Source organism: Hoplias malabaricus, chromosome 10 (genome assembly GCF_029633855.1).
Source record: "Hoplias malabaricus isolate fHopMal1 chromosome 10, fHopMal1.hap1, whole genome shotgun sequence".
Lineage (NCBI taxonomy): Eukaryota > Metazoa > Chordata > Actinopteri > Characiformes > Erythrinidae > Hoplias > Hoplias malabaricus.
Window position 1 is genome coordinate 14876752 of NC_089809.1, and position 26028 is coordinate 14902779.

General features: G+C 37.0%; 1 protein-coding gene and 1 long non-coding RNA gene across 2 annotated transcripts; one reads left to right on the top strand and one right to left on the bottom strand.

The window, feature by feature from the left end:
- Positions 1-1069: 1069 nt before the first annotated feature.
- cpb1 (carboxypeptidase B1 (tissue)) lies at positions 1070-15266 on the top strand. Its single transcript, XM_066682918.1, has 11 exons — positions 1070-1994; positions 2158-2233; positions 3512-3636; positions 6335-6434; positions 6615-6716; positions 9294-9398; positions 11789-11899; positions 13288-13378; positions 14057-14256; positions 14423-14507; positions 14997-15266. The coding sequence occupies exons 1-11, from the start codon at positions 1930-1932 to the stop codon at positions 15182-15184; spliced, it is 1248 nt and encodes a 415-aa protein (XP_066539015.1). The 5' UTR covers positions 1070-1929; the 3' UTR covers positions 15185-15266.
- Positions 3657-24602, bottom strand: LOC136708395 (uncharacterized). The gene is made up of 3 exons (XR_010804347.1): positions 24466-24602; positions 5382-5615; positions 3657-5184 (listed from the first exon to the last, which is right to left on the bottom strand). It is a non-coding gene; the product is annotated as an uncharacterized lncRNA (long non-coding RNA).
- Positions 24603-26028: the final 1426 nt, after the last annotated feature.

Consider the following 26028-nt stretch of genomic DNA (forward strand, 5'->3'; position numbering starts at 1 on the left):
TGTGTAGAAAGCATTCTAGTTTTATTCAAGGTCAAACATTTGCTGCCAAACATCACACTGTATCAAAAACTTATCGTCGTTATTTCTAATCAAATTAGATTACTTAGTTTGTTTAAAGAAGACATTTTAAGCAAGCCAGCATGAAAAACCCTTGTTACATTCAGAAGTTTTTAAATCACAAACCATCTATTACAGATCAGAATTACACAACATTAAAAACTGCTTTGTGGTAATACACAATTAATCCATCCATTATCTGTAACCGCTTATCCAACTTAGGGTTGCGGGGGGTCCAGAGCCTACCTGGAATCATCGGGCGCAAGGCGGGAATACACCCTGGAGGGGACGCCAGTCCTTCACAGGGCAACACAGACACACACACATTCACTCACACACTCACACCTACGGACACTTTCGAGTTGCCAATTCACCTGCAACGTGTGTTTTTGGACTGTGGGAGGAAACCCACACGGACACGGGGAGAACACACCAACTCCTCACAGACAGTCACCCGGAGCGGGAATCAAACCCACAACCTCCAGGTTCCTGGAGCTGTGTGACTGCGACACTACCTGCTGCGCCACCGTGCCGCCCCAATACACAATTAAATACATTTTTAAATAAAATTTTAATTAAATGGTAGATTAACCTCCTTTTCAAATGAGATCAATATTATTGAATTTCCAATCAGATTTTTCATTTTAAGGGTATATTCACAGAAAAAGTAAAAAAAAAAAATATATATATATATATATAACATGATATAAATGGGACCTAACAGCTCTGCAAGGACTGACAAAACACCACTAATTATGGCTTTGCAAGAAAAACCCCAGCAATCATGGGCAACCAGGGCAACCATGGCTTAATTGAAAACTGGCTTGGGACTGGAGGCTATCAGGAACATCCAAAGCAACTACTGTGCTCTTTGTCACAACATCAAAATTTAAGAAAAGTTAACGGTATCATGATTTAGTACGAAAGGAGCATCCAAAAGAAGCTCAGTTCTTGCAAGTAAAGATGGTATGTGTATTACCACTTTGTGCCAAAGTTTGTAAGAATATTATCAAACAAGATCTCTCAAATTATGTAAAAATATTTAGGTCTTTCAACATCAACTGTAGATAAGAACTTGCTGTCTTTTGGTTGGAAAAGTCTCTTAACCAGCAATCCATGTTTCTTTGGTTTGACAATGGGTGAAGGAGCACAGGAAGGAGTTTGCTCTTCTGACATCTAGATGTTTACGCTAGATATTATGTTTAGTTCCATCAGTAAAAACCACAATTGCTCAGCAGCAATAGGAGCCAAATCCACTTTCAGAGACTGTGCAAGTGATGCAAGTATGTAAAGATTGTGTGACATGACCAGAAAAAACTTTGACAAAAACCTATCCTACCACTCTGTTTTTAGAATTACTATAACAGACATTGAAGGGATTTTGTCCCTTTCACATTCGGGAATAACACTGCTTCTCATTTAAAAGAAAAATTTGGCTGCAGCTTTAATTGTGTAGAGAAAACATTAGAGAGACAAAAATAGAGTGATAAAAATATAGTTAAAAAAAAGAATGGAAAAGAGAGGGAGAGAAGAAAAATTGTGGATGTGGAAAATTCCATCACAGTCTTAACGTAACCTTGGATTAAAGTGCTCTCTCTCTCACTCTCTTTTTTTTCTCAACCTCCCGCCCTCTCTCTCTCTCTTTTCCATTCTATTTTTCTTTCTTGCATTCTTTCTGGGAGATATCTATAACTATTTTTCTGTGTTAATCATTGAATATCCACCACTCCTCCCCCTAAATCACACCCAAAATCTAAAATGACCACATATTGCTGTAAGCACTGTTAGACAGGTCCTCAGTGATTGGACAAACCTTGAAAACTTGGGGTTATAAAAGCAGACCTGAGGAAATCAACTGGCCACACAGGCAACATGAAGGTCCTTCTGCTGTTCACAGTGGTCACCATCGCTCTCTGTGAGATGGCCCATTATGAGGGGTAACTCTTTTCTTTTGACTCATGGCTTTTATATAAAAATAAATAATATTTGGGAGCTTAATTTACTGAAAATAGTAAAAATACTAGTAATAAATATTGCAGCTATCTATTTTTCTCTAACCATTCAGACTTTAACTTATAGCATCTAATTTATTTCTTCCAGAGACAAAGTCTTTCGTCTGAAACCTGTGATAAATGAACATGTGTTATTTATCAAGGAGCTGGCCAGCAGCATGAAGGTACATTCCAGAATCAGACACAAATTTTTTTTGCAGTGTGATTTTACTACAGTTAAGTAGTGATAATAATAAAATTCTAATGGTACAGTGTCAATATTAAAAAGAAGAAAATACACGATGAACCTTAATTAATTTGTTTGGGTTTGGGTAAGCATTTGTTGCCAAGCCACACAGATATCAAACATAAATCCAGAAACTACATAATAGAATACATAAATTCAGAGTAATGAAATGTGATTTACTATATGTGTATATTGTAAAGCAGCTTCAGAAATGGCCAGGAACTTTAAATCCAATCCAATACCTAGTTTTACATAGCTTTTAAAATAATGATTTAAATTCATTCAATCAAGGAGCATCTGAACAAAACAAAGCTCTTCAAACTCACACCTACTACTTTATTGAAAAAAAAATATTTCTTATTTGTTTTTTATTACTATTTATTTGTATTCACTGTGATTATATATAAACTTATACAAGGACCACACTTAAAGAGCAGGCATTAGTTTAAATATATATAATTATTTTAGGTGCCTAAGACTTCTGCACAGTACTGTGTGTGTGTGTGTTTTAGAGCCATTTTAGATCCTATCAAGACTACAAGAAAAAGGCCAATTTAACTACAAAAGTACAGGTGCTTGGGTAAAAATTTAATTTGTAAACTGAGGTTTGTGTGTGTAAGCAAAGAAAATGAGGAAAGGTATCTTCAGCCACACAGTCTTCTTTTTAAAGTGGAACAGAATATTCAAATACGAACCTGGTTTATAATACTTATTATAATTATTATCATTATAAACTGATCCATTTAAGGTAGAACTAAACAGTTGGGCATAAAAGTTGCAGTCTGCATCCTAAAATGACCTTTAGGGTGGAAGGGAAAACAAATAAGGAAGAGTGCAACCTTAAGTTCCACAGGCTCCATAATATAAGAACCGACACTGAGATGACGTTAAGGATGCACACATCATACTGTGTCTCTGTGGATACAATATTAGTTTTGTAGAAAGTATTACTGAATAAAGTAAATGTATGTATTCATATTGTTATGACATAAAAACTGATCACAATTCATGACAATAACCAGGCAGTTAAAAGGAATGTATTGAGGGATCCAAAATAATCTAGAATAAAGTATTTTCTTTGGATGTGTTAATACTGAAAAAAAATGGCTTTAGTATGTCCCTACAGCCAAAATCTTTGGGGTTTTACTTTTAGTAGGTTTTACTTTTTGTTCATGCATTCACAGGTACATATGTTTTTGTCTACTGCCCTATGCAGGTGGACTTCTGGAGCCCAGACAGTGCTGAGATGGTCACTATTGACATTGATGTTGACCTCCATATTCCTGCCTCACATATTGATATGGTCTACATCATGCTGGATCAGACCGGCATGGAATATGAGTAAGAACCACCATTCATTCATTCATTCATTGACTGTAACTGCTTATCCAATTCAGGGTCACGGTTGGTCCGTAGCCTACCCGGAATCACTGGGCGCAAGGCAAGAACACACACTGGAGGGGGCGCCAGTCCTTCACAGGGTGACACACACTCAGACATTCACTTACAGACTCACACCTATGGACACTTTTGAGTCGCCACCTAGCAACATGTGTATTTTGATTGTGGGAGGAAACCAAGGCATACACAGGGAGAACACACCTCTTCACAGACAGTCACACGGAGTGGGATTGAACCCACAAACTCCAGGTCCCTGGAGCTATGTGCCTGCAACACTACCTGTTGCAGCAGTAAGAACCACCAGAACCTACATATTTATTGACTTCAGAAACACATATAGGGAAACAATTAGGGCTTATTAGAGATTACTATAGGGTTCATGTTAGTCATGTTTTCCTCCACTTTGAGGAGTAACAGGAAATTATGAAGTTGCACATTTTGGCAAAGCTGCAGCCACAAATACTGGTAACCAAAAAGAGTTATTTCACTTCACCAGGCCTCATCAACATTTATATTTACATTTACAGCATTTAGCAGATTTTCTTATCCAATGCGACTCACAAAAGTGCTTAGTGTTCAGACAGAAAGTGTATCCTAGCTAGTACAAATAAGTTAGGGTCCAAATTCCCTTAGAGGTCAGACACTTGTCACAAAAAGGGCCAGTGCAGATGCCTAGAAAGAACAAAACGTAGTAGGTGAAATACCCAGTACAATCTAGTGCTCAAACCTAGAAGGAAAAAAAAACTAGTCAGTGCTCATACCTATAAAGAAAGTGCAGTATAAGTGCAAAAACATGTTTTGGTGAGCACTTAGATTAGTACTCTAATTAGTACTCTAAGTGGGTGACAAAGAGATGGGTCTTCAGCATGTGTTTGAGTCTGCTGTTCGAACAGCCAGTGGAAGTTCATTCCACCATCTAGGTGCCAAGACAGAGAAGAGTCTTGACGCTAGTCCTCTATGTGACTTTAGGGACGGCAAGTCAAGTCAAGCTTGAAGGGCTCAAGGTGCAGTCCGACTCTTGACCATTTCCATAAGGTAGGGAGGGGCTGGTCTGTTCTTAGCTTTGTAGGTAAGCATGAGAGTTTAAAACGTGACGCAGGCAGCTACATGAAGCCACAGAAGAGAGCACAGAAGTTGAATGGTGTGGGTGAACATTGGAAGATTGAAGACAAGCAGCTGTATCCTGAATCAACAGAAGGGACCTGATGACCCACAGAGGAAAACCAGCAAGGAGTTAGTTGCAGTAATCAAGCCCAGGTTTGCGATATGGGATGCGAATGATAGCTGGTCATACAGAATCACACAAAGGCTCCTTGTATCCCCAGATGGAGCAATTGAGGAGTTATGAAATGAGATAGGAAGATCATGGTGAGGGCCAGCCGTTTTAGGGATGAAAAGCAGCTCAGTCTTGCTAGGATTGTGGTACAGGTGGTGAGATGTCATCCAAGAAGAAATGTCTGTCAGACATCACGAGATACAACTGGAAACCTAAGTGTCAGAACGGGGGAAGGAAAGCATTAGTTGAGTGTCATCAGCATAGCAGTGGCAGGAAAACCATGAGAAGTACTTATAATATCATCAAAAGAATGGTTATGCAATGAAAAGAGAAGAGGACCCAGCACAGAGCCTTGAGGGACACCAGTGGAGAGCCTGCATGGAGTGGAAGGATATCTGTTCTATGTTACCTGAGTGATCCTCCAGATAAGACTCGAACTATTTCCATTATAAACCAGCGATTCCAAGGTTGCTGAGGACTGACAGGAGGATCTTGTGGTTGACTTTGTCAAAGGCCGCTGAAAGGTCCAGAAGAATCAGAACCGATGAAAAGCTGCCTGGAAGTTATCAATAACTCCTCCAAGGACAGTTTTGGTTGAGTGCGCCGATTTGAGGTCTGACTGGTAGGGGTCCTGGAGCTGGTTCTATGTAAGAAAGAGGGACAATTGATTATAGACTACATGTTCAAGAATTTTAGAGAGGAAAGGAAGGAGTGATACCAGTCTGTATCAACATGTTACATTGGTAGGGAGAGTGAGAAACAAGAGCATGTCAATACCTTGTTTCTCCATTTATGCTCTGTTTAATGGCAAATAGTTTGACAGAATCCACAATGTAAGATACATTTTGAATTGTGTTATATTTCATGAGAAACAAACCAATCATTTGAAAATATCACAATATTAACACCATAAATTAATTGAGTAACACTGTGTTCTCCTTTAATGAACACCTTAATTAACACAAATATATTAAGATAGAACAGAACACAATGTTGATGTTAATGCCTTTTTTATGTTTTGCCTTAATGCTGTCATGTTTTCATCTTTAGTATGCTTCCCATATGCTGTTATGGTCTGACTCTATACCAGGCTGAAATGCATTAACATTCAATGAGACATACATAGCAGTAAACATGACATAAAAACTACGATTTAATTCTAAATATAATTAAGATTCTTAACTAAAATTGTTTTTTTTTTATTATAATGGGAAGTAAAATACATAAATAAATATGTAAATAAAAAAGCTGTGTGCTGAGAATAGTTTGCTCTAAAGTGAGATTTTTTAATATCCGTGAGGATGAGATATTGAACTGCTATAAGCATGTTTACTACTAACTTAGGTCTCTCTTGTGATGCAGGGTGTTGATTGATGATCTACAAATTGCTGTGAACAATCAAATGGACAACAAGATGCACACCAGGTCTCATGACTACACAAAGTACAACAACTGGTCAACGGTAGGCTATTTTCAAACTTTAAAGGGAAATTCAACTTTTCTTTGAAAATTTTTTAAGGATGAGAACATAGTTGGTCAGGGTGCCTTTATGTCTCATAAAACGCTTGAATGTCGAAAAGGAAAAAAAAATATATAACATCTGGCCTTTGTGGACTTTTTATTCTGATTGTGTATATTTCAGATCGAGGGCTGGATCTCCTCTATCACCTCGGCCAACCCTACCATCATCAGCCAAATGACCATCGGAAACACCTACGAGGGTCGAGCAATGCACCTGCTTAAGGCCAGAACTCACTGTCATACATCCCACCTCACCTACCCCACTCAATATTGCTGGATACCTATCACTGGAATTTTAACTTAAATATTATTTAGTTTTCAGCTATAGTCTGCTTTTTCAGTTTTAGTCAGTTCTATAAATGTTTTTATTCAGCTTTATTCAGTTCTGTTTGTATTTTATACAGCTCTCTTGAATCTATTTGACTTTATCTATTTGGCCCTATGCAGTTTTATTCAATTTAATGTATTTTTTATCTGCTCTTTTCAGTTTGCTTCAGCTATATTTGGTTTCTTTCATTTCTATTAGTTTTTATACAGTTTTATGTGGGTTTAATTAACTTCTCGGTTAAAATATTCTTTTAAATTCATTCAGCTCTCTTTGGCTATACAACAACATTTCCAAAATAGTCAGGGGACTGTTCAACCTGTAAAACCATATTGTATTGATGGGCAAATAATTTAATAACTATATGTAATTGAAAATAATACAATGACAACAAACCAAATTATTGATTTAATTAATTAATTTATTTATTTGACAATTATTCAAAATTTGAAGCAGGGGCATGTTTAGCACCGTTTTCATCATCAACTCTTCTTTTAACCACATTCTGTAAGAGTTTGGGAACTGAAAAATTACATTAATTTCTGTTTTGTCTTTTTTTTCCACTTTTTTTCCACAAAAATTATAATTGATAATATTAATTGCTTTTCTGGGCTACAGAAAAGCACAGATAGCAGTAGTGATAGTAGCCAGCCAGTGAGTAGTGCTGAGTATCTGGGGATAACATGGATAGTAGCATTTACAGCAGGCAGCTAGTCACCAAGCAGCGACAGTAAAAAAAAATGCTCCCTTAGTCAACAGGCACATAAGGCATGGCAGATAGCAATGCAGATATTAGACAGCTAGCCACTGAACAGCATACTAGAAAACAGACTGTCATCTGTAGTCATGGCAGATAATGGCAGTAAAAGTAAGCTGCTGGTCTTCCTGCAGCACCAAGCTCTGGCAATCAGGGCAGATAGCAGCAGTGAGAGCAGGTAGCTAGCTGGCAAGCAGCACTGATAAAAAAAAAAGATTCTTCAGTTGGTGGGAATGTCAGAAAACAGGACTTCATCAGCTGGTAGGCATGACATGAAAGACTTGGAAGGAAGGCTTGGTATGGAGTCATGTGATTGTAATTAGGGATGGCATGATATCACTTTTTTAGGTCCGATACCAATACATATATTTTACATTTGGGTATCTACCGATACTAATCCGATGTTTTGAAAAAATAATTGCTTTGAAAGAAAAAGAAAAAAAAACATTGGGTGCCTTTTACATAAGTCAACAGTCAAAGTAACTTTATTATATTATACTCATTTGCAAGAAATACATTACATCCAAAACACAGTTCAGTTGCCAGTATTGATTTTTTTTATTTAAACATAACTTTTCACAGCATTTAGCTGGTCAACACTATTCAGAAATTTATCCTGAAATTTTAAAACTTAAAGCAAAACTTTAAATATAAGGATCTAAAGTAATTTTCAAAATGAAAGTAGTGCAAACATGGCTTTTTGTGACCCTCAACTAGTATTAAGATGGCTGTCAGTTCAATCTTTTATCATCACATGAAACCTGAAGTTCAACGCTCTATACAAAATTTAACACTTGTATAAAAAGTTTTCCAGTATAAAAAATATAAATAAAAGTTAAAGTTTCCAACACCGCTACTACCTCATGAGACAGTAGCATTACACAAATTACACTCGGTGGTCTTGCTGTTTTCTTCGTTGACTGTGAAGTAACTCCACACTACTGACATGTTTACAGGCCTCTCACAACAATCGCTCTATCACGTGATGCCTGCCAGTCCTATGCGAAAAAGCTGCATTGGCTTACGGCATGTTGAAAATTTTTTATATTTAATGGATCAGATTGCATGTTTTCTTCCTTTCCGATATCCGATCCAGCAATTTAGGCCAGAATTGGATCGATCCCGATACTGAATATTGTATAGGCACATCCCTAATTGTAATATATGCAGAATGTGGTTTGGCATTGACATGCTGATAAAAGAAAGACTTTCCTAGAACAGTGACATAGCTATGTGTGGGCCTGAACCAACTAGAACAAGTCTCACACAATTTGCCATAATTAATCCCCAACATGTGAGTTCAGGTGCCTGGACACATTCTGTAGCACTGAAGAGATTGCGAGGCACAGGAGATGCTGCCGAAGCTTCTTGTTCACTGCATTAAATCTATTTAGTTGTGGGATGTTCCTGGTGTTTCCATGTGAGCATTAACATTTCAAAAACTATAATATTGTCAACATTGGATTACTTGTATTTATATCTTCAGTTAAATAATTTGCATTCTGTTTTATTTACAATTTGCACAGCATCCTTATTTTTTTTAAGTAGTTGTATCTAGTGACTACTCTTTTGCATTTAGGGTAAATTATAAAGCATACATAAGTGATGTGGTGCTAGGAAGATGTTAGGAGCTGATTTGTCAACCCATTCACTCTTGTGCCCATAATGAACCAAAAATAATGATTTAATTCTATGTATTTAATTTCTATTTTCCACAGATTGGAAAGAGCTCTGGCTCCACCAAACCTGCAATCTTCATGGACTGTGGCATTCATGCCAGAGAATGGATCTCCCCTGCTTTCTGCCAGTGGTTTGTCAAGGAGGTAAAGCGTACTGTGTTCTTCAAATTCATATATGGTGTGTTAAAGCTCAGCACATCTAAATAAATAGGCAAAGATATTAAAGTTTCATTTAAAAAAATTAATGTCTTGGGATGACAATTTAGAAACTATGGTGCAAAACAAATCCATTTCACACTTATTGTAGTGATGTAACAAAACCATGGCTACAGTAGAATAACCACCCATTCACTCTAAAATTATAAATGATACAGAATGTTGCTAATGCAACAGAGTTCTTGGGAATCACATTGCAAATTTCAGGAGCTGTTTGGATTTTTTTGAATTGCAATAAAGTTAAAATATGTGATTTTCTTTCATTTTCTTATAAACAAATAGAACGGTTAAAAAAAGATTTCGCTAAAATTTATAATACAGCCAGTGTTTTAGAGTTTACTTGCCCCATACTTACAATGTATTTTTACCTGTACTTTTAGTGTAACATGCACTGTTTTGTAGTGTACTTTACTACTGCTTACAGTATAGCTTCTCTAAGAGAATCAATACATATTACTGAGCAGTTCCTATTTGATTTATTTACAGTGAGCAGAAAAGAGTGTGTGTATATATATATATATATATATATATATATATATAAAAATACATTTTCCGTCCAGCGAAAATCAGTACACTCTAAAACACAGGCTGAATTATAAAGTGTTACCGAAATATGTTACCCATATTTTCAATAAACAGCTTGATTTTACATTAAACCTGCAACAATCATGAGAGAGGCGTGTTTACCATTGTGTTCCATACTGACATTTTGTAAATTGTTGGAAACATTGGATATCATAAATTTTTTAGCTGTGTCTTGATACAAGATTCAGCTGCTCAACAGACTGTGGTTGCTTTTGTTTGAGTCTTCTTTTCATGATGTGCCATAAGGCGACAGATCTGGAATGTCAAGCACACATACTCTTTGTCTCTGAAGTCACACACTTGTAATGTGTAGGCTTCCCATTAAAAGGCATTGCTTTGATGACAGTATGTCTCTCTGAAGTCCTAATATACACCTTCACACAAACGGTACCTTAACACATACGAAAGTTACCCACTGATCCCTCCCTGGCCCCAAACTTGGTTCCTTGTTGCACTGTCCTACTCTCACTGTACACTGGCAACTAATCCAAGGAAACTTTGTACCTCTTCAAAAGATCATGGCATAATTTTACAAACTGCCAATGAGAGTCGGATAAAAGCAAATGTGAACTTTATATCTTGGACAGTTTACAAATAGACAGTTTGTTCTGGATGTCTGCATTTCATCATGATTGCAAGTCTCTCTGCTTAATCAGCACTCCGCAAGGTTAAGATGTCATACTCAGCATGGCAAAAGAGCCAATAGATCTTGTCCTTTTGGCCTTTTGTGATAACAACCTGGATGGGTCTTGTGTCTTGGTAACTCAATTTGCCCAGGTCACTCAATGTACACCCCCCCACCCCCAAAAAAAGGCACACTGTGCTACATGACAACGTTTTTCCAGAGTATTCCCAAGTCTATTTTTCTATATTTATCAGCAGTATGACAGTTTCATATGAAATTCTGTCTGACAGTTTGCAGGTCATACACATTCAGCTGTAGTTTCTCCAGATTTCCTGAAACTATTAACAATATACTGTAAGGGTGTTTAAAAAAAACAAAAACAAACACAAAACATTCTTTGTAAAATTGCACTGAGGAAAAATATTTTTGAACTATTCGTTAATACTTTGGTGAACCTAGACCCATTTTTGCATGCAAAGACTGAGCCTTTCATAGATACTCCTTTTATATTTACCTGGGTACAGTGCAATATCTGGACTATTTTATGAACTTTTCATTCTTATTTTGCCTCTGTCCCAACTCTTTTTTTAATATACAAATTCAAAATTTTTATATATTTTCAAAATAAATCAATTTGGTCAGCTAATACACTCTTCTTTCTGTTTTCTTCTACTAAATCAAAGAAAACAAATCACATATTTTTTCTACATGCTGTATGATTATTTCACATATTAACTGAATTATTTTAGCTTTCCAGCAATCAAATTTTTTTTTATAGATGTCCTTCAGAATTTCAGTTCAAATTTAATTATTTGAATTATATTGACAATTATTTGTCAAGTACATTTCTGCCTGGACCATTTATTCTGTGTAATTCTAAGAGCTAAAATAGATTCATACAAAGGTAATTGTTGCTAAATGGTTTTGAATATATAAAAATAATATATATATATATATATATATATATATATATATATATATATATATATATATATATATATATATATGTGTGTGTGTGGTTTTTTTTTCAGGGAAAACAAACATTTTCAAAATGTTACCTTCTCAGGTTGTTATTAACTTTTTTTGTGTTTTTTTCAACTGTAACTAGGCTGTGTCCACCTATGGATCGGATGCCCAGATGACCAGCCTTCTGGACCAGATGGATATCTTTGTTCTGCCTGTCTTCAATGTGGATGGCTATATGCACACCTGGATTTCAGTATATTTCTCACTGACATGACTCTACATCATATTTTCATCATATTTTAGCCTTATTTTTGACTAATGTAGACTTGCTTATGCAGTTTTATGTATTGTACAGGAAGTGGGAAGAGTAACATTAGTGTTTATTTCAGATACATTTATTTTTATTGGGATAAAATGATAACAAGATAATGTATTTTCCCAATCATACAGCTTGAGATAGAACAGGAAATCAGTACCTCAAAATAAGTATAGCTACAGTGGAACTTCTCAGGAAGTGTAGGATCTGTCAGCTTAAGAAAAGCACTTTACAAATACTAAACAAGTGGGTAATAATATGATAATACTTTTGTATTTACCATACATATTAATGTTAATTTGCTAGTTGTTACTAAATTGTAGTTTAGTAATTATCATATTGCATTGTAATAGTAATACAGTAATAATCATAATTATTTAGTACTTTTTACCTTATATGTCTTTAAATGTTGGCATGATATGTAATGTACAGAAAGTTACTGACTGAAAATACAATATAACAACATGATATTAGAGTAAAATAGTCTCCCATTATTTTCTTTAGTTACTGGTTATATCAGCTAATAACATCCATCCGTCAGAATAATGAGTGTAATTAATATAGGGTGTTTGGTAAGTAAAATTGCAGTTTTCTATAGGAGACTGGAACTTAAGTCCCAGGTTGTGTAAAGCACAAATCAGTATGAACTTTATGGAATCACTTTATGGAAGAAAAAGTAATGTTTGAACATTATGATACACTTGACCATTTAAAGAAATAAAAGGTCAGAATGAAATTAGAAATTAATTAATCAATTCATTGTCTATAACCACTTATCCATGTCAGGGTCGATGTGAGTCTGGAACCTACCCGGAATCACTGCTGCAAAGCAAAAACACACGGGCTCCAGTCCTTCACAGGGCGACACACACTCATACATTCACTCACACCTATGGACACTTTTGAGTAGCCAATCCACCTACCAACGTGTATTTTTGGACCATGGGGGGAAACCAAAGCACCCAGAGAAAACCCATGTGGACACAGGGATAACACACCAAAATCCTCACAGTCACTCAGAGCAGGGCTTGAACCCACAACCCCAGGATCTTTGAGCTGTGTGGCAGTGACCTGTTGTGGCACTGTGTCGCCCCAAATTAGAAATAAATTAATTAATATTTTACACTAATACCACAATACTAACTTTAGCAGAACTATTTCTGCATTTGAATTAGTGTAGGATTTTGCTTTTAGCAAACAGAGTAGTGACAGCACAGGACTATTATATTCCATTTTCTCATGACATATTGTAGATGTTCATTTAATACATAATGGAGTTTTGGTGGATTGAGATGTAAAAAGAATATTTTGATCTGGTTCTATAGAACAGGATGTGGAGAAAAACTCGCTCTAAGAGGAGCGGCTCCAGCTGCCTGGGAGCCGACCCCAACAGAAACTTTGATGCTGGGTGGTGCAGTGAGTATTAAATCACAAACTACATTTACGATGTTTAATTATTTATTTATTTTTACAATCCTAAATTCTTTGATTATAGTAGTTTAAATCTTTTTCCTAGATCCAGATGAAATCTAAGCCTAAAGTAATTAAGAAACAGTTCTTACTTTACTTTTATTATTTTTCCTTAAATTGAACAGCATCGTTGAATATATATATATATATATATATATATATATATATATATATATATATATATGTGTGTGTGTGTGTGTATATACATATATACATTTCATACCAAAATCAGTCATTCTTTATTTTTTACCTTGTTTTTAATATTTACTTTCTTATACCTTTGGATATCCAGTCAAATAAGTAAAAACATTTTTTCCTTTTGAAAACTCCAGTAACTGCCTGCTATAGACAGAATACAGTAATGCTCCATTGTGAATGAGGGCAAACTTTTCTCTAAACCATCAGTCTTATTAAACATCATAATCTTAAAAATGACAATTTTATTATATGTATCATAGATTGCATGTACATATATTATTTTAATATTCATTAAAGACTAAATCATATAAGTGAGGGATTTTTTTTGACAGACTCTTTGACAGATTTTGTTGTCCTCTGTTGTGAAACATAAAATTTTACATGCATTTCTAACTGTGAGTGTGTGTTTTATTGTTTCTATCACAGCTTTGGGAGCTTCCAGTGACCCTTGCAGTGACACCTACTGTGGGGCCAGTGTTGAGTCTGAGATTGAGGTCAAGAATGTTGCTAACTTCATTCGTAAAAACAAGTCCATTAAGGCCTACCTTACCATCCACTCATACTCCCAGCTCCTACTGTTCCCATACTCCTACAAATACGGCCTGGCTGCTGACCATGCTGAGCTGGTACCACTCAACACACACACACACACAACTAAACATATATAGAGTGCGCTGTGTAAACAAACAGTTGATGAATTGAAAGAGTCACTTGGTGCTAGTCTATTGCATGTGTGTGATATTTCTCTATTGGCCTGAAGTTCATATCTCTCTTGCTCTCTCTGTCTCAAAGTTGCGTGTAGCAGAAGCTGCTTCTAAGGCTCTCCACAGTCTCCATGGGACCCGATACACTAGCGGCCCTGGGGCCACAACTATCTGTGGGTATCTCAATACAGCTGCATTATGATCTTTCAGATTAAATTTAGAGCATTGTACAACAATTTTTTAAATTAATTTCTCCTTATTGGTGTTTGCCTAGATTACTGTTTTCATTCAACAACTTAAAAGGTTTTGTAGTATTGTTGTTATCCTTTCCCTGCACTGGTTGTTATTCATGGTTTCCTATGTATTGTTCTTTTAGTGACTGGTAAAAATATTTAAAACTTCAAGGTTACAGGCAAATAAATAAGAGTGATAAATAAAGGGATTGGTTGGGAGGTTATTATTGGCACTGATAATCTAGGAACTAGTCACATTTTATAGTGTTATTTGCAAGACTTCAATAGTATAGACATAATTCAGTTTTCAACAGAGTGGACAATTTTTTGCCCTACACCATACCTTCTATAAATTGTATAAATGTGATATTCCACTGAATTGTTTCTTTATGTCAAACACACAAAACAAATCCTGTTTTATTTTTTCAGACCCTGCTGCTGGGGGCTCTGATGACTGGGCCTATGATCTGGGGGTGAAGTATTCATACACATTCGAGCTCAGAGACACTGGACGTTATGGCTTCCTGCTTCCTGAGTCCCAGATCAAGCCCACCTGTGAGGAGACCATGCTTGCTGTCAAATACATTGCTGCCCATGTGCAGAAAAACCTGTACTGAGACGGAAACCACCCTAGATTATAATACCATACCTTTACACATCAGTACACATTAGTAATTGTATCTTACATGTCCAGCTGTTATCAGTAAAAAATAAATAAATAAATCCTTGTGTTTCTCATTATATTCTTACTACACTATATTCACACATATTACGGTTTACATTTACATTTATGCATTTGGCAGACGCTTTTATCCAAAGCGACTTCCAAAAGAGGTTTATTTATGATTTATGTAAAGGCACAGTGTTTTCTCCAATAGTTCTCTTCATGTTTTTAAACTGACCTTATACTGACACCTTGTGGCCATGTTTCAAGGTTTCAGAGGCGCTGTATAAAACCTACTTAATAGGAGCAGTCTCTAATACTGAGAGCAGGTGTTTAAAGTGGCTACTGCCGTCTAAATTCAACACACTGTAGGGAGTTGTCTGCCCCCGTCCCCCTCCTCCCCAGCTGCTGGAAAAGTCCACATGGGGGCATCAAGATGCTCAACTTACACAAACGAGCTCAAGATAAGTTCAAGAACTTTGGACATGCATTGCTAAAAAGAATTTGCTTTAAAGGAACAATATGTAGTATTTCCACATTAAAATTACAGCCTCTATATGACTGTAATTTTCCACGGAGCTGTCAAAAGGAGAATATTGCTTCTGTTGCAGCAATGTCGGGTCCTCTTCTGGTTTACTGCTCTAAGCAACTTCTGAATCACGGGGCGGAGGACTCTCACAAGAAATGGTTAACACTTAACGGCACATAGCTCACAGGTGGAATGTTGCCTAGCTACAAGAAGACCATCTCGGTATTCCTGGTACGGACATTATATGGCCGAGAGAGCAAGGAGGAGAAAAAGAGAGAGAGAGAGAGAGAGAGAGAGAGAGAGAGAGAACCTGTGAGGTTCTCCCCGTGTCCGGGTGGGTTTCCTCTGGGTGCGCCGGTTTCCTCCCACACCCCAAAAACACACGTTGGTAAGTGGATTGGCGACTCAAAAGTGTCTGTAAGTGTGAACGTGTGCGTGGGTGTGTTGCCCTGTGAAGGACTGGCGCCCCCTCCAGGGTGTATTCCCACCTTGCGCACAATGATTGACTCTTCTCGTACACCCATAACATGGACCAGTGAACATCAGGATGTTGTGTCAATGTTTGTGAACATTCTGACAAACCCTCCCATTCTAGCCTACCCAGATATTGACCTTCCATTCGTACTGCATACAGATGCGTCAAACAAAGGTTTGGGAGCTGCTCTTTATCAAAGACAAAACAACAAACTACGAGTGATTGGTTATGGGTCCAGGACTCTCACACCTGCTGAGAAGAATTACCACCTACATTCTGGTAAACTTGAGTTCCTGGCACTCAAATGGGCCATCTGCGATAAGTTTCGTGATTATCTGTACTACGCTCCAACTTTCACCGTCTATACAGATAACAACCCCCTAACCTATGTCCTAAGTTCTGCCAGATTAAATGCGATGGGCTACAGGTGGATAGGGGAGTTAGCAGATTTCCATTTTGATATTAAGTATAGACCCAGAAAGAAAAACACAGACGCAGACATGTTGTCCAGACAACCATTAGACTTGCAACAAAGCATGGATGAGTATACAGAAACAGTGTTACCAGATGTAGTGTCTGCAGTGTGGCAGGGTAGTAAGGCAGCTCAAAACAATGACGTGCCTTGGATAGCTGGTCTGCAACTGGTCTGCAATGATAAAATTGTCTCAGTAGACAATGTGTCAAGTATGACACCAAAGGACATTAGAGACGCTCAACAGAAAGACCAATCTATCAAAGAAGTGATGTCATTGAAACAAAAGGCTTGGACACCAAATGAAAAAGAGAAAAGGACAATGACTAAAGCAACTAGGAGGTTACTGTGCGAGTGGAATAAGTTGGAAGTTGAGAATGGACTACTATATAGAAAAACTAAATACAACAAACAGCTGGTCCTCCCTGAGCAATTGAGGCCCATGGTGCTAAAGTGTTTACATGATGATGTAGGCCATGTAGGTTGTGACAAAGTGACGCATCTGGCCCGTGAGCGTTTTTATTGGCCATACATGCAACAAGACATTGAAAATTATGTAATGAAGAAATGTCCGTGCATCAAACAAAAACGCCCAAATGTTCCTCAGAGAGCACCAATGGGATCTATTAAAACCACTGCTCCCTTTGACTTAGTCTCAATTGATTATCTACATCTGGAGCCAAGCAAAGGAGGATATGAATATATCCTAGTTGTCATTGACCATTTCACACGCTTTGCGCAGGCATATCCAACGAAAAACAAATTGGGTAGGACAGCTGCAGAAAAGATATTTCATGACTTCATTCCTCGTTTTGGGTATCCGGAGAAGTTGCACCACGATCAGGGACGCGAGTTTGAGAATCAGCTGTTTCAAAGATTGCAACAATTGTCGGGAATTTCTCACTCACGCACCACACCGTATCACCCACAGTGTAATCCTGTGGAACGGCTGAATCGTACATTTCTCCAGATGCTTCGCACCCTACAAGAGGAGAGAAAGAGTGAATGGAAAGATCACTTACCTCAACTGGTGCATGCTTACAATTGCACGAGGCACGAATCAACGGGATACTCCCCTTTCTTTCTCTTGTATGGCAGAGCTCCACGGTTGCCAATTGACCTAATCTTTAACCATCAGACTGAAACAGAAGCACACGACCATCAGACCTATGCTAAAAAATGGGCTGAAAAGATGCGCGTTGCTTACAAAATTGCAGCTGATAACAGTCAAAAATCTTCAGATAAGGGAAAACAACAGTACAACAGACGTGTAAAAGGAGTCGCACTTCAGCCAGGTGACTGAGTGTTGGTTAGAAACCTTTCGGAAAGAGGCGGTCCAGGCAAGTTGCGTGCCTACTGGGAGTTAACAGTGCATCGTCTAGTGGAAAAATTTGGAGATGGGCCGGTTTATAAAGTACAAGCGGAGAGAGGTAACAAAATCATGCGAGTACTACACAGAAACTTGTTGCTGCCAGTAAACGACTTACCTATTGAAGAACTGCCTGTTGCAGAAAAGACAAAACGGACAAGACATCAAACAGTAGAAAAAAAAACAAAGATATACACGGCCAGGGGAAAATCCATAAAACCAGCAACCACTCCGTGCTACTGCAAGGGAGTTTGAACCGCAGAAATTGATGGACTCACAGCAGGATATTTTGGAACAAATGGATGGACCACCTTTGCTGCAAGATGAACCTCAAGTTCAAGTGGAGGGGGTGGATAGTAGAGACAATGGGGAAACTGAACTGAGAAGGTCACACAGGACGGTGAGACCAGCAGAGAGACTTACATATGACATTCTCGGACAACCATCTTATCACCAGGTGAATGCTGAAGTAAAGCCTCTTTTATGCCCCACTCCTGTACCTGTAACTCAGAACTTTATGCCATATTTTTACCCCATCCAACCCCAACCCTACTGTTATAACTGGTATACTTTCGGGCATTAAATCATTTTAGTACGTAAAATGTCAGGAGACATTTTTTGTAAGTGGGGGAGAGTGTAGAGGATCAGAAGTAACTAAAAAAAAAAAAAACACACACACACATCAAAATATTGTTTTGTTATTTACCTATCTTCCTTTCAGTATAAATATTCAATTGGTATCAGTTAACTCGAAAGGAGTAAAGGCTATTACCTATGTCTGCCAAAGGGGGGCGTATGATACGCAATTGATAGAGAATAGAACTGCGCACCACGGAGGAAGAATAAATCCTCTTGTTGTGAAGTTTACATCAGCTCAACACGTGTGCTCTCTTTATTCTTTATCGCAGATCACATGCTCCCTGCGTTGAGTCTTAGGGGGGCAACATATACAATTATTGAACAAAATGAACAGGTTCTACAGTTACACTTCTAAACATACTTTACACACAAGCTTTTAGAAAGTCACTTTGTAAAATAATATGTATTTGGAACAAATTTATAGAAAACGTATATAGATAAATATATAAATAACGATGCATTATTTATAAATGTAAATGTTTTTAATGCGTGTAAAATAGTATACAAACATATCAATAAGAAGAGGTACTCTGCCAATAAATCTGTTTTATGAAAAATGTTCAGTCAATTTACTTTTTTAAGTTTGCTTTTATAATACTTTGTGATAAGGAATGTATGTGTAAGCTTCTCATCGGAAGGGTTTTGGAAGAAATGCATTGATGATCATCTTATTCTAGATTTTTATAAAGTTATATTGTGTTGCCATAAATGAAAAAAAAATCATCACACAGGACACCGAGGCGCACTTCCTGTGCCGCACTAAGCTTTTCATTCAAAAAAATGCTCTGGATTTCTGAGTCAAAAAGCTGCTAGATGTGATTTCTCTTTTTTAAAACAATGTTTTCTGAATGATACTCATAGTGATTTCAGTATTTTAATACTGACACCTAAACAGTTAACCAGGTACACAAGTACATCCCTACTGGAAAGGTCAAACAACATGACACTAACAGTGCTCCCTGCCTTCTCTAGGTGAGAGTAGACTCGGTGCACCAGGTAAATCTCAAGTTCCTCAAACTCCACGTACCACTGATAGGTGAGCTGTAAGGAGTCCAATACCCCTCCCACCTGTGTCCTGAGACGACAAGGACAAGTCATTCCATTGACTTTGTCTGGTCAGTTGTCATTTAGTTCCTTGGGGTTGGTGATCTTTGGTACTGGAACAATGCAGGTCTTCCAAAATAATGAAACCTTCTGCAGTCGTGAGCTGAGGTTGTAGATGTATTTTAGAATGCCACATAGCTGCTCCTCACAGGCCTTCAGTACTTTAGCAGGAATCACATGTATGAAAGTAGTACAAGCAATTAGAGAAATGAGTCCTGGTGACCTGTCTTTAGAATGGAAAGGTATGTACTGAGGTTGAGGTGGTGTTGATTGTCAAAGTGGTTCACTTTTTAGGGTCTGTTTTACCATTTTCTTATTCTGTGAGATGTACATTATATATTGTACGTTTAGAATGATTTTGAATCTGCATGCTTGTCAGCCAGCTTAATCTCAAGCCATTCTGACGAGTACATTGTGTACACTGTTAGTAATGTTTCTGTTCTTTTACACAGAGCTCAATTCTGAATTGAGCTGTTTGTGGATTTACTCGAGCAAGAACACTATGATGGCAGTCATGCACACCAGTGCTTGATTTGTTTCTGTTTCATGGCAGTTCTGCAGGAGGATCTGGACCAGTGCAAGATTCAGTGGAACCTCCACAGTGTTAGACCATCTTGGTAGATCAACTTTAGACAGTGGTCATTCTCTTGCTCTGCATACTCTCATTCTGCCATCATTCTCCATGTTATTTACCAGTCATGCCAAAAAAGGGTATGATTTATTTGGTTGGTCACTTTTAGCACTGCAGTGACATTGATTTGGTGGTGGTGGGTTAGTGTGTGTTGTGCTGGTTCAAGAGGAACAGACACAGCTGGAGTTTTAAACCCCTCAGTCCATCAACCAAAAACATCAAGTGACCATGTCCTATGTCCACTGATGAAGGACTAGAGGATGATAAACACAAACTGCAGCAACATTTGAGCTATGGTCTCTGACTTTATATCTACAAGGTAGGAGTGTCTCACAGAGTGGACAGTGTACGCGAGCAGTACTGCTGTGCATGATCCACTCGTACCTGCACAACACCACGTCAGTGTCACTGCAGCACTGAGAATTGTTTGTAATTGCTTATGCAGTTCAGGGTCGTGGGGGGCCGGAGTCACTGGGTGCAAGGCAGAACACACATTCCCTCACACCCATGTGTGACACTTTTGGAGTCACCAATCCACCTACCTTTGGACCATGGGGAGAACACAGCAAACTCTTCACAGTCACCCGGAGCAGGACTCGAACCCACAACCTTCAAGTCCGTGGAGCTGTGTGAACGCGACACTACCTGCTGCACCACTGCACCACCCAAATCATACCTGTTCTGTGGCAGTCCTGAGTGTTCAAGAACAGGGTCAAAGAGGGCAAACAGGGTATGCAGAGAAAGACACTGACCACCAGAACTACAAAGTGATTCAGTGTAGATCATATTAGTCCTTACATGTAAATACAAGGTAGGTGTTCATAATCAAGTGATTGTTCATAAACATACATGAATAAACAATTTGGGCTGCTGTTAGATTTTGTATTGCAGAAATGGAGGGTCTTCTTAATTGGACATTTATAACACCATATTCTTGAGGTTTATGGGCCATACAAACCTTTGTGCATGTTGCCATCAACATACACATACCTGATCATTAGTGATTTTTACAATTATATACTTATTTATATACTTATTATATATATAATTATATACTTATATATATATATTTTTTTTTATGATGTATATTTTATCAACATTGTCTTTGGCTGGATAAATTCTTTGAATAAACCTGAGCTGAAACATTATTGGACTTATTACCTATTTATTTAGTGCCTAAAAACTTCACATAGAAACATTTAACATATTTAAACATCTCTTCAGTCAGCTGCACTTACCTCTAAGAAAGAAGCATTTATTATCCCATATACAGCTTTGTACAGAACAGCACTGTAGACATGTATCAATGCATGTTAATATTTCTGAAAATATTTGGCTTTTTTTTTGCCATTGTGTTTTGCAGACATGGTGAATGTATTGGCCACAGTTCTTGAGCTCCAGCTATTCCACGAGATTGCAGAAGTACCACCATTGTGTTGGGATGAAATTACGCAAGAATTCTTGGAACAGACGATTACCAGAAACCAACTAATTCATCCCCAAACCTGGAAGGAAGCCATTTAGTTTTACTTAAATCTTAAGGACATTTGTGGACTGTAGACTACACATTTAAATGTGATGTGACACACACCAAATTATTAATCATGAATATTCATTCATGCAGAAACCTAATCAGCCTACCAAGTGTAATACATAAAATTATTCAAATGTGTCATTTGCTTCAGGTAATGTTATCAAGCATCATAACTGTACAAATATGTTCTCATTTAGTTTGCATAATTGTTGGTCTGCAGACATAGGTTGCTTTGACAAAAGGAGACACTTGTGTATAAATGTTTGTGTTGAACCATATTTTTAAGTATATGCGGGGCTCTATGTAACTTAATTCTTTAAATTCTAAATATGTTTCAATCTTATTTTAATGTGGTTATATCATAGACAGCATGGATTATAAGCTGTATATAAACCTTTTTAATGTCTTAGTGTTTTGAGAAATTTATGAATAAAACAAAATTTTCCCAAATTGGTCAAAAATTATCTTAAACAAAACCTTTTTCTGAAACCTTACAATCATCACAAGGGAAATCATTTATCTTTTAAGTTTTAATTCACAGTGGTTGGGGATGATATCATCACTTTTGATATTAAGAGTCCACCAGAAAAATATTTTCCTTAAATATAAATTAAAAAAAACAATGTACAGAATGTGCTCTTCACAACAAAAAAAGGACATGCATAAATTGAACGAAATCCCTAGAACATTTTAAGTGGCAAATGAATTACAGAAAATTTGCAAAAAAAAAAAAATTACAAATTCTATTTGTCTGTAACCACTTATCCAGTATCCATGCCACCCTAAAAAAATTAAAAAATAAGTACATATAAAATCATAATCATTGGGGAATTTTGGGGAAAATACTGAATATGCATATATAAAGTCATACATTTAAACTCTAAACTACGTTCATTTGTTAAAGTGTTTTGTAAAATTATTAATACATTTAACATGCCCAACATTTGGCATTTGGGACCTCCAAACAAATTCCTGCATTGTAACATTTTGACTGATTTCAACACTAAAGTAAAGCTTGTGTGTAAAGTATATTTAGAAATATAACTGTAGAACCTGTTCATTTTGTTCAATAATTATATACACTCTATAGAACTGATGACCCCCTCACACCCCCCTTTATGGAACACTGCTGAGGACCACACTGAACAACAGGCAAACTGCACAACTTTGGACATTATTTAGTTATGCATACACACACATACTAAAAAGCACGTTTTCCTCACTGCAATGTAACTCACCTCTACAATTAATGCTGCAACACTGCACTGGCAATTTACTTAAGTTGTCACTTTGATCTGGAACTCCCATCTATGAATTAAGATTAGATATACTTGTCACACAGAAGATTTTTTCTTGGATTACAAATGGCTACAATTGCTGCAACATTTCAACAAATACATACATACACACATTCACATATATACTGTCTAATAAAAACATCTCAAGTTACACAACTCACAGTCTAAAATACAAAACGTACAGTATTCCCTCGCTACTTCGCGATTGATCTTTCGCTTATTCGCAACTTCGCGGGTTTTTTCAAGGGGGCTTTTTTATTATTTGGTTACATGTATTAGACTAGGCCTGTATGTGACAAAATATATCATTTACAAGTATTTCTTACGTACAGTACATGTATTGTTCATGTCCACATCCGAGTGAAATTTACTTACGCTAAATCACTGCCTAGGAATTACTCTATTAAAGAAACTGGTAGGATATCACATGTAGTTCCAGCTGAAAAACATTATAGAATGACTATTTATATAGGGTACAGGGAGGGTTTTAAAAGTCCAAATACTCGTTAAATACATAAAAAAATCATTCCTCTACTTCGCGGGTGGTCTTGGAACGCAACACCCGCAAAAAACGAGGGATTACTGTATTTATAAGCCATTGTACATCACTCATAGTACGGCACACCCCTTAAACCTTATTTAAAATCTTTATGGAAACTGGCACAAATGAGCGTGGAAACCGTGGCAGACTCTACCTTATTCCTTTCCAACAATCTTTGATATATTAATAATGCCAGTAAACCAACAAACATGTAACCACAGTGAGCCACGTTGCCCTGCTGAATTACTCCTGTCCGTACGTCTTACTTTAAAATCCACCTTAAATGATTTGGCAGTAAACGTTAGCTAACGTTACTGTTGCATTACCTAAGGTGGAAGCGAAAAATTTAAAACCTTCTTAGCGAACACCAGTCACCGGTCCGAATGTTAAATAATACACCTACATGTAGTCAGCACAAAATGATTGCTCACACATTAAAATCGTTGCCCAACATACAGGAAAAACGTTCAGGAGTAAGTTATAATCCAGCGTCAGGTAATTTAAGGTGGAAGCGAAAAGTTGCAATACAACATTTAGCTTCTGGGCTAACTCAACGTTACGAATCAGTAGTTAAAATGTATAGTTAGCATAAGGGAAAACAGTATAAAATTACTTAACTTACTCAAAATTAATAATACTTACATGTGTTTTTTTCTATTTCCCACGTTGTCTTAGCGACCATTTTTGTTGTGGCTTTACAAACTCCCTAACTACCATAATGCTTTCCGTGCTAGCTTTAGCAATTCGTTTTTGTTTGCAGCAACTTTCTGGGAAAAAGCAGCACCCCATCTCTGCAGATAGAGGGCAGTCTTTTTTGTGTGTGCATCAGTTTTCTTTTTGTGCGTGTGTAGTAGATATGAAATGTTATTTTTGTTTATTTATTTTATATAAATCTGCACCCGGTAAATTGTTTATGATTTACGACATTTGGTTTGTATTTTATTTTGGGTGTTTTGAAGTGAAAAAAAATCTAGGCCGTCTCTTTAAGAAAAGGTACATGATTCATGGGCTTGCGCTCTCTCCTTCAGTCTGCAATACGAGCTGAAAGGAGAGGTATGTAAATATTTATAAAAATAAAAAAAAATAAAAACCTTGCTTAGTTTGTTAAAAGTATAATGCACATTTCAGAAGTATCTTAGTGGTTGTAAAAGTGTGTTTTCTTGTCGAATGAGATGTCGAGTTTTCTTGTCGAGTGAGAGGCTGTGTTATGAGCTAATTTGCGCGTTATATGTAGATTCAGCAGTGTGTATTCATTGAGATATTGAGAATTTTTTCCTGTGTTCTCTCAGGAGTTTCTAGTGCCTTCTCACAGACAACAATGAACTGTTTTCTTTTACAACACAGGTATGCTATTTTATTGTCTGTTTTTCGTTTTTGTACAGCAAGGGATAGTGTCGGAGACAAAATGTCGCCTTTCCATATAATTTTGGTTGTAGAAAATGGCAGATGCCTTCCTGGCATAATTATTCTGTAGTTTTGAACAGTATTTAATACTTTCCCAGTTTAGCTTATTAACACTTGTGTAATGTTTAGAATTTGTGTTGTGTTTTGATTTTCAATTTAAAGGTCTTAAAATTGAAGATATGTGAATAATACTACTGCCCATTGTCATTATATTCAAAGCTTTATAATTTGGTAATTGGTATTTTAAATATATAATGTATTGTCATTTATTGTTTAATTTATGTAAACTTCTCTTGAAAGCAATTCATTATGTTTTGTTACAATGTATCTATGCAGTCTGCAATAAGAGCTGAAAGGAGAGGAGTTTCTAGTGCCTTCTCACAGACAACAATAAACTGCTTTCTTTTACAACACAGAAATAAAGGAATGAGGCCACTGTTCCGACTCCTGAGTGATTTGACGTTATACACAACGCAGAGGTGGTTCTGTGGGGCTAGCAGACTGACACTGGTTACAGTGGTGCCGTGACCCAGATCCCCAGCTTCACCAGCTGTTTCAGATCAACGTCAGTTTGGTCGCCGTTGGTTGTTTGTAACAAAGTGCTGCATAGCAGTGAGTTGGACTGTGCTCTGTTTAATTGGTTGTTTTGTTTTTTTCTTTCTCTTTTTATTTACACAATTTTATAAATTGATATGGCTTACTATTCGAGAGAAGGTGACGAGGGCAGTTGTAATGTTAGTTTTGGCAAAGGGCGATTGTTTAAGGAAGCTGTGGAAACTTCTTTAAGAAAAACAGGTTTTG